The sequence below is a fragment of the Littorina saxatilis genome, linkage group LG1 (assembly GCF_037325665.1).
Source record: "Littorina saxatilis isolate snail1 linkage group LG1, US_GU_Lsax_2.0, whole genome shotgun sequence".
Lineage (NCBI taxonomy): Eukaryota > Metazoa > Mollusca > Gastropoda > Littorinimorpha > Littorinidae > Littorina > Littorina saxatilis.
In genome coordinates, this window is record NC_090245.1 from 83790550 (window position 1) to 83801105 (window position 10556).

Consider the following 10556-nt stretch of genomic DNA (forward strand, 5'->3'; position numbering starts at 1 on the left):
GCCTGAGGTATGACTAAAAGCCCCAGGGGCTCCGTGCACCTGGATTTGACAAACTCAGTACCTTTAAATAGTATGTATTATTCATAGGTTTGTTTTTTTTTGTTCTTTTTTTGGACCTCAGTTGCATGCAAGGCTGCTTCAACCCATCTTTTTTGCCTCTTTCGTCTTTTTGGGTTTTTTTCTTTCTTTTTGGGCGGTGAGCATATCCTTCTTCATTGGTCTTTTTTTTTTAATGAAATTTTAATTTTGTTTTCTTTTACATTACAGGTTACATTTCCATTAGATTACTTTTTAATTCAACAACAATTTAACTAATGTCTGCGTGTATCTGCGTGTGTGTGTGTGTGTGTGTGTGTGTGTGTGTGTGTGTGTGTGTGTGTGTGTGTGTGTGTGTGTGTGTGTGTGTGCGTGTGTGTGTTGTTGTTGTTGTTCCCATAATTCTGTTATATAATACATTTTCAGCGGGACAATACATAACAGGTTAATTAATCCAACGCTCGATAGACAAAGGCGAGAATTTACAAATTACCAATTACAGTACTAGTTTTCAGCACAGCATCATACAGCGCATATATAAATAACTTTACATTAACAGCACAATACTACTAGTTATCTATATTCTTATACACAGTTCAATTTTACTAGAAATTTCGAACTCGAGCTTGGTTCTGAAATAAGATCTTCATGTTAGTTTTTGGATTTCCGTACTTAAACTGGCTTATGCACATTTTCGATATCAATATAAGGTGATTAATTATGAAGGTTTTCTCTCTGGGGATATCACGTGTGAAATACCCAAAAAGAGCCTCTTCGCAGCTTAACTTTATATTTTTGCCTGTACATTTAAATATGTACCCTTGACATTCCTGCCATATGGGTTGCACTGCTCTACACTGCCAAAAAAAGTGCTCGATGAAGTCGGTTTCGTTACCATACTGACAAAGATTTGTTTGACGAATTCCCATCTTATGTAGCAAAATATTGGTGGGATATATATTGTGTAAAATGTTCCAATGCAATAGACGAAGACGGGTTTCTGTCGAGCATTCGTTAGCTAATTTCCATAGTTATAAACATGCAAAGCGCGGAGTGCATAGTTTACTGTAGTTCGCTCTATATAAGCTGTCATTATTATCATTATTATTTATTCATTTATATTTTATGTATCAATCCTAAATCCACCGTATTCACAAGGATAATCATCGTAACTACAAGACTGTGTGATTGCAAATAAACAATTAAACAATGCAATCAACATGCAAACAATCAATAAAAAAACAATAAAAAATTTAAAAAAACACACACACACACACACACAAGAATATACACACACACGTTACAACAACTTCTTCTTCTTCGTTCATGGGCTTAGACTCCCACGTTCACTCATGTTTTTAGCACGAGTGGATTTTTACGTGTATGACCGTTTTTACCCCGCTACGTATTCAGGCAGCCATACGCCGATTTCGGGGGAGGCATGCTGGGTATTTTCGTGTTTCTATAACCCACCGAACTCTGACATGGATTACAGGATCTTTTTCGTGCGTACTTGGTCTTGTGCTTGCGTGTACACACGAAGGAGGTTAAGTCACTTGCAGGTCTGCACAGTAGTTGACCTGGGAGATCGGAAAGGCGGCAGCGACCGGGATTCGAACTCACGACCTCCCTATTAGGAGGCCGACGTCTTACCACTACGCCACTGCGCCCGTGAGTTGCAACAACATCAACAACACGAACGACGACAGCACCAATAACAACAACAACAACAATAAATCGTCAGTTCCTAGAAATAGAAACGCTCAATGCGAATGTTTACTTTGTTTACATTCTTTAGACAGATGCTCTTTTTTGTCGCAATGACAAAGTGAAAGAAACTTCGCTACACTGAACCGTACGTGTCTGCCACAGTCTGCACCAAGACTCGTCATGTCAGTTGGTGCGTTAGTTTCCAAACTACAAAGTGAAATGAGCGCGTCAGTTCAACACGCGCTACATAATTATCGGAACAAAACACAAAGACAGCAAGGCCTGCTAAGCACATAGACATAAACATATGGTTATAAAGTATATACCGTCTAAGATTGCCAGCAGCAGTAGCAGCTGTCATACTCGATACTCATTTTTAGTATCTCTTTTTCAGTTTTCATTAGCTAATCGGTATAGGCTAAGAGCAATTTCATGTTCTGATACTTGAGATCAGATTGCTTCCTTCAGCAACTCAACACTGAACAACACTCCATTTGTGTAATGTCGACTAAAATCACAAGTTAGTACAAATGTGCATCAATGAAATAAATGACTTGAGTCTCTTGGGTCCCTTGGGTCCAAGGTACATAACGATTTAAGAAAGCAAGCATCACAAGTTTGTAGAAGAAGATGAGAGGGTAGGACAACTATGTAGCTGAATTCATGGTTATGTCACATTCATTAGTTGACATTATGTTCCACAAGTTTCCCCGACACTGTTTCACAACACATACATGACACATGTGTGCACCTCACTGCACTTCCCTTCAAACAACGATCAGCAACGGGCGTGACCACCACCTGTTCACAGATCAACAGCCACAACCTTGCCCCCATGACAACCAATCCAGACACGCTTGTCATAGTCAGTGGCCAGACGACATGGCCTGTATAGCTTCATGGACCCGGTGTCCAGGTAACGAACCAAACGTCCGCCATCTGTAAAATCAACCACGTGAACCTGCTTGTCATCCTCCACCAACACCAACAGCAACTCTTCACCTATGATTTTGCAGAAACGAGCATCTAGTATTGCCTTGTCTGTTGTGTACTTGCAAAAAAGTGGTAGGTTATCTGCGCTTTCTAGGCAGTATACCCGTGCTGCTTTGTCGTAGGTCGTAGCAATTTTCTTTTCCCCCTGAGAAAAATCTCGCATAGTGCCCATGACCCGAATCTTGTTCATGACTTTTTCGGTATCGCATTTCCAAGGTTGCACTGAATGGACGGTTACTCGACACATGTTCAATTCAGCTGCCAACGGTATTTGCATGTATCCGAAACCACTTGCACAGTTGGCGAACAGGAAACAATCGTGATAGTTTGAATGAAAAGTTGATTTTTCACCAACTGAAGAGACCATGTCAAGATTACCACTCCCCTTTCCCTGTGCTAACACAACATCCCCCATCACCGCCATCAGAACATTTCCATCCACAGCTTGTTCAACAACACACAGCACCTTGCCCTGTTCATCAAAGAGCTTCATCTGGCTCGCCGATCCATCAGACGGTGTGTACTTAACCCACACCCGGTTATTGCTGATGGGACAGATAGCAATTAGCTTAGATGCAGTATTCTTGGAATAGATGGACTCCTTCTGTTGTGTCTTCGGGACGCTCGCAGTTGTTGCACCCACCGATTCAGCATCAACTTTACCGACCCCCTGTGATGGCTCTGTGGCGGATGTATGTCCGTCGGGTTTCGTGGATTTAGATTCCAAAACGCCAAGGAAAGCTCGCAGCTGAGGCTGATTAATGGCTGTGGTGTCGTGGTTGACCACAAATGTATCAGCACTCTTTTTTAGGTCTTTCCGGACATCGGTGAGGTCGAGATCTTCTCTGGGGGATGCTTCCAACTGTTGTTCCAGAGACACAAGGTCGGTATCTGTCCCGTCCCTCAGGGTTCGTGCCAAGTGATCGTGCTGTGCTTGAAACGCAGACTTCATGTTGCGCATTTGCTCAGAATCGTTTTGTATTGCAGTCATAAATCGGTTGGCCGCTGATTGGACACTCGTTACTGCCTCATTCAGTGATTGGTCAACCCACTGGTGAAGCGTGTCGGCGCGATACCGAAAGTCTTGCTCTGTTTTCTCCTGCTGCTCTGAGATCCTTGCATTGCAATTTTCAAGGGCAAGTAGCATTTGGTCAATCTGTTGCATCTGCGATGTCAGATCACTCAACATGCCTTGAACTTTGGCCTTGACCCTGGCGCCCTCGTCCACAAGGTCGTGTGTAGGGTGACCCTCGTGCAAGGTCAGCTTGCACTGCATACAGATGTTGGCTTGACACTTCTTGCAGTGAAGCAGCAGCTTCTGGTCGATGTGTTTCGCGCACCACTCCTCCCTCCCCCTCATCTGTTGCCCCGCCCTCTTGGGTGAGCTCCCTGCCCCTCCACACGCCCCCTCCTCTTCCCCCTCAGGCTCCAGAGACACCACGCTGTGACCACGACCAAAGGTAAATGAATCATGAGACCTTCTGCAGGGGAGACAATACCTCTGTTGACACTGTAGACAGGTTTGAGTGGCCTCCCTGTCCTCAGCGCAAACGTCACACAGCCGGCGTTTGGAAGAGTCTTCATCATGTACGTCTGCTTCAACATAGAAGTTGGACTGTAAAGAAAACGAAAACGCGTTTGAGAAGTGAAAATTACCTGCATTGTCTGAGGCTGATTGGGACCGAACATTGCAAATACACTCACAGCAATGATAAACAAAAACAAACAATACAAATCACACACAAGAAAAGTTAACACAAATAAACAGATGATTAACAGACAAACATAATTGACCCAGGAAGAAATATTGACAGCAAATTAGAACAGGTAATTAATGCACATCCAAAGAACCATTATATTACTGATGGTCACTAATATAAGTGTCACAAGCCACCTTCATGTATAACAACTAATGTAATTCTCAGATTATAGATGTACATGAACTACACTAAATTATTGTCTATATGTCTGCACGAAATAACAAACCATATAACATTAACTCAAAACGAATCTGTCCGGACTCTTTCACAGCAAAATACCAGTAAAAAAAAATAGTTCGAGAATCAACAGTAATTCGGAGTTTTATAGTCAAGACTTTAGGTATCAACTTTGTCATACTTGCCTGCACACACAACATGTATTCACACACACACACACCCACCCACACACACACACACTCACAACCAAACACACATACACACACACACACTGACACACACACACACACATGAATTCACACACACACACGCACGCACGCACACACACACAAACATACACACACACGCACACTCACACAGCCCCGCCCCCCCTCCCCCCCCCCCCCCGTTCTCTCTCTCTCTCTCTCTCCTCTCACCTGCAGGGCAGAGACTCCCCTAGGCGGCAGGATGACCGGCGCCCGGCAGGCAGGACAGAGGAAGGAGGGGGAGACGCCGGCCACGGCCTGCAGACAGCTCTGACAGAACGTGTGAAAACACGGCAACAGCTTGGGACGACGGTACTTCTCTAGACACACTGCACAGGTCACCTTGTTCACGCTGATGTCCACTGGCCCTGTCGTCTGCTTTCCTCCCCTTTCTCCTCCACCACCCGTCGCCATTTTGGTTAAATAGGTTTTTATTATAGAAAATTCAGACTTGATTCTAGTGTTTGTGAACTTTGGCATCCATCAGTCTATCACTATCAGACCCCCGCTGTCTGCCGCGCGCTCGTGTCGTCTGATTCGCGTCCCTTTCACCTCTACCCGTCGCCATTTTGGACATACCCGTCGCCATTTTGGACATACCCGTCGCCATTTTGGACAAAGGGATATTGCAGACAATTCAGAAAATCAAAATTCAGGTTCGTTGCTGGTATTTAGCGAGTTTAACATCCACTGATTTATCGGCTGCTGTCCGCCGCTTGTTTCGTCCGATGGGTGCTCTTTTCACCTACACGCGTCGCCATTTTGGCAAACTGATATTTATTGAAATCAGTCTGGCCGCCTATACTGACTTTCGTTGAACAGCTCAGTAGTGGCGTGGAAGGAAAACATAATCACTCTTGCACACTGTTTCCGATGGATGTGTCAGCTACCAGCTTGTTCTTCTGCACCAGTCCTCGCCATATCTGATTAATCGTATGGCCGGGACAGTAGAAGTTTTACGCGTTCCACTTGTTAGGCCTACTTGTCGGATGACATTTTTACAGCCCACTTTTTCAGTTCTGACTACGCCTGTCAGGTCCACTACCAACATGGTGATCGACACCACTCGCTAACTCCAACATCCAAAACTCACCGGAATGTGTTCTGTTCTCTATCCTTGGCGGATGATGACTTTATTCAGTTATTCTGCAGAAAAACAGAAATGCTGGAGAAAAACAGTTCTTTTCTGCAGCATTTCTGAATAATGTCATCTTTCGCGAGAGCAACGTTTTTTTCTGCAGTAAAACAGTTTTACTGCAGTAAAATTGAAATCAAGAATGCTGCAGTAAAACGGAGATGTTGTTTTACTGGAGAAAAACTGTTTACACTTTTTCTTCAGCATTTTGGCATTATTCAGTTATTCTGCAGAAAAACAGAAATGCTGGAGAAAAACTGTCTTTTCTGCAGCATTTCTGAATAATGTCATCTTTCGCCGAAGCAACGGGTTTTTCTGGAGCAAAACATTTTACTGCAGTAAAATTGAAATCAAGAATGCTGCAGTAAAACGGTGCTGTTGTTTTACTGCAGAAAACCTGTTTACACTTTTTCTGCAGCATTTTGTACTGGCTCTTGGCGGATTATGACATTATTCAGTTATTCTGCAGAAAAACAGAAATGCTGGAGAAAAACTGTCTTTTCTGCAGCATTTCTGCATAATGTCATCTTTCGCGAGAGCAACGTTTTTTTCTGCAGTAAAACAGTTTTACTGCAGTAAAATTGAAATCAAGAATGCTGCAGTAAAACGGTGATGTTGTTTTACTGCAGAATAGTCTGTCACAGTTTTTCTGGAGAAAAACGAACGACCTTGTAAAGTAGCGTTTGTATTCGTCGCCCCCTGGGATAGTATAATAGTTTGTTCCGCAGTGTACCAATCAGAAGGCGTGTAGCATAAATATTGGTAATTCTGGATGAGTCCATCTCTCGACAGAGGGGGGCTCGCGTGCTCCAACATTATAATGAGCCAGTACAACATTCTGCAGAAAAAGTGTAAACAGGTTTTCTGCAGTAAAACAACAGCACCGTTTTACTGCAGCATTCTTGATTTCAATTTTACTGCAGTAAAATGTTTTGCTCCAGAAAAACCCGTTGCTTCGGCGAAAGATGACATTATGCAGAAATGCTGCAGAAAAGACAGTTTTTCTCCAGCATTTCTGTTTTTCTGCAGAATAACTGAATAATGCCAAAATGCTGAAGAAAAAGTGTAAACAGTTTTTCTGCAGTAAAACAACATCACCGTTTTACTGCAGCATTCTTGATTTCAATTTTACTGCAGTAAAACTGTTTTACTGCAGAAAAAAACGTTGCTCTCGCGAAAGATGACATTATGCAGAAATGCTGCAGAAAAGACAGTTTTTCTCCAGCATTTCGGTTTTTCTGCAGAATAACTGAATAATGTCATAATCCGCCAAGAGCCAGTACAAAATGCTGCAGAAAAAATAAAAACAGGTTTTCTGCAGTAAAACAACAGCACCGTTTTACTGCAGCATTCTTGATTTCAATTTTACTGCAGTAAAATGTTTTGCTGCAGAAAAAAACGCTGCTTCGGCGAAAGATGACATTATCCAGAAATGCTGCAGAAAAGACAGTTTTTCTCCAGCATTTTGGTTTTTCTGCAGAATAACTGAATAATGTCATAATCCGCTAAGGATAGTTCTCCTTGGTATCAAAGTCTGTTCTTCACATCCTAAATGTGTTGATGCATCCGACATAACTTGTCAACAGCGGTCTTGAAACCAGTACAGACTACCGCAGACTTCATTGTGCATTCTACCGAGAATTTTCCAAAACGAAAATGTAGGTTATGTGAGTCAGCCTCAGCACAGTTAGAAGCTGTCATTTGTATCAAAGCTCGCTCTTCTGTTCACAACGGTCTCTATTTTTATCGTGGGTTTTCCCCAAAATGAAGTCAGCGGTGTAAGGGAAGCAACCGTGTCGTTACTTAAGTATTGCAGAGGATTGTCGAGGAAGTTATGTCCCATATCCTCACGAGCAAAGAAGTCGGTTGCAAAGTGTTGAGGGCCAACATTTCGGGCACTCTCACTTGTGTGCCTTGGTGTATATGGACGTTCAATTTCGGTATAGATATTTGAGTGTAAGAGTGTTCGAATACTCCTTCACACATTAATCAATAACCTATGCAATTAAACCATTCTGGTTTTTTTCATTTCTGACTCTGGTATTAGCCGGTGGTGACTGAAAAACTGGTACAGTAATACGTATAATGCCAGATCTGGAATTGTGCAAAATCAAGAAACACACTTTTAACAGAAATCCTTTGTATTTTTAACTTTGTTCATCTCACCACAGTCACTTCGTTGTTCAGATTTACACTTTTAACATGTAACCAACATCAAATTCCCTCACACCTTTACCCATTTTGCACAATACCTTGTTTGTATCTATGTTTGAACATGCGTCACTGTTTGAACACGCACACACACACACACACACACACACACACACACACACACACACACACACACACACACACACACACACACAAAAACTGGGATTTATTATTTCTACGATTTATTTCATTAAAAAACATTTCGCTTCACACTTCACTTCATCGTGATTATTGATAATGACTATAGAATCGGAAGTTGTTTCAGCTAGCACTATAGGCACGAGAAGGCAATTGTTAACAGTAGTAAGGCATTCTCTGGTGCATGCTGTTCAAGTCTTTTTGTGCATTCAACTGTCGACTGTTGCGAATTGCATAAAGATCATTTAACTTGAGTACCTTAAGCAGGTGAAGCTTACTTTTAACAAGAAAACAACGTGACAGGACAAATGGGCATTGTACAGGGTGACACAAAAAAAACAGATCCCACCAAAAGTTTAATATTTTCTGAAATAATCAGCCGATTCTTTTATTTTTTCAGGTGAGCCAAGCTGAAATGATGTTCTAACAGCCCACCAAGTTTGAGCTTCAAGATGTCATGGACAACGGAGCATAAGACATTTATAGTCGAGGCCTATTTTCGCCGGCGAACAGATTTGCTCGGGCTGCGCACAACAGACTCTCTGACTGAATCAATATTCCTCGGTGTCCTTGCTGATTTAGGTCGACCAGAGTGGGATCCCCTGTTAGGGTTTTTACTATTGAGGTTATTGACAGTCCCATGGTCTCTGAACTTATCCCTCCATCCATAGATAACTGATTTAACAGGAAAGTCTCTACGTCCAAACTGTCTTTTGAATTCCAGTTGAGCAGCGTGGATAGAATTCGACCGAAAATAGGCCTCGACTATAAATGTCTTATGCTCCGTTGTCCATGACATCTTGAAGCTCAAACTTGGTGGGCTGTTAGAACATCATTTCAGCTTGGCTCACCTGAAAAAATAAAAGAATCGGCTGATTATTTCAGAAAATATTAAACTTTTGGTGGGATCTGTTTTTTTTGTGTCACCCTGTATGATTTATATGTAGTGTGCACTCAATAATAACTGTAACAGGGATCGCTGGTAATAACATGCAAACATGACCACAATCAGATAACTACGATATTGTCAGAACCAGGTATCAAATGGCAAGAGTGGGTGTAATCTTTGGGCACTTGTTGCGATATTACATTTTTGTTTTCTTAAATTATTCTTTTTTTATTGTTTATTCTTTCTTTCATCTTTTCCTCTTCAGAAGACGGGCCAACCTCGAGACACAGGTGTCAGCGACAAAGGCCTGTGTTCGTGGAAAACAAAGGTTCAGTCGCAGGCATATGTTTTCGACAAGATAGTGCTGTATTGGTCTGCTCTACAACCTAATTTGCTCAACCCTGAATACTCCGTGCAGGTTGAGTTACCGCTGGTCACATTAAAATTAGCCCAGATTTTAACCTTTGATGTCGGCCACATAATTAAACAGAGAGAGAGAGCGAGAGAGACACAGAGAGAGACAGAGAGAAAGAGAGAGAGAGGCAGAGAGAGAGAGAGAGGAGAGAGAGAGAGAGAGAGAGAGAGAGGCAGAGCGGAGAGAGAGAGAGAGAGACAGAGACAGAGACAGAGAGACAGAGACAGAGACGAAGAGAGGGAGAGAGAAAGTACGCCGTAAGAACAAAGTACAGGGAAGACTTATAACTGTTGCGTGAAAATTACGAACCAGCACCATTTAAGTTTGATTCACTGACAAATAATGTTCTCGAAATATTAGGCAAACACAACTACGACTGAAGGAGAGCAGCAAAAGGAGAGATTCGGACATGTCCTATACCGATGCATAGTTGACATGATACAGATTCAAATCACTGAATGACTGACGATCAGATGATATCAATAAAATAGAAAAACTGTCACACACACACACACACAATATACAGGAACACTGGGATAAGGGAGATTTGGACTAGTGCTATGCCAATGAAGAAGATTACGATTTTGGCCACTGTCGATGCCCATGAAATCTGTGACACATCAGTACAGCCGGCACACCGAAGGAAAAAAGCAATAGGGGAGATTGGTTTATATCCTAAACCAATGCAGCGTCGTCGACGTGATCCAGAGTGAAGTCATTGGATGTCGAAGCAGTAGCAGAGGCGAGAGCAATGTTGTCCAAAAGAAAACAAAAAGCGGGGATATCTGAGAACGCTGCGTCTATCAGTCGTTGGCAAAATTCGCGCAGAATAAGCTCCCTCAGTTCG

At 42.4% G+C, this 10556-nt stretch overlaps 1 protein-coding gene across 2 annotated transcripts; it reads right to left on the reverse strand.

The window, feature by feature from the left end:
* Positions 1 to 221: 221 nt before the first annotated feature.
* Positions 222 to 6027, reverse strand: LOC138981837 (transcription intermediary factor 1-alpha-like). 2 transcript variants are annotated; one of them, XM_070354941.1, is made up of 3 exons: positions 5518 to 6027; positions 5093 to 5475; positions 222 to 4354 (listed from the first exon to the last, which is right to left on the reverse strand). In XM_070354941.1, exons 2-3 carry the CDS (start codon positions 5399 to 5401, stop codon positions 2552 to 2554), a joined length of 2112 nt encoding a protein of 703 aa, XP_070211042.1. In that variant the 5' UTR covers positions 5402 to 5475; positions 5518 to 6027; the 3' UTR covers positions 222 to 2551. The 2 variants fall into 2 exon arrangements, with proteins under 2 accessions (XP_070211042.1, XP_070211049.1); XM_070354948.1 differs by having other exon boundaries at positions 5093 to 6027.
* Between the last annotated feature and the right edge of the window lie 4529 nt (positions 6028 to 10556).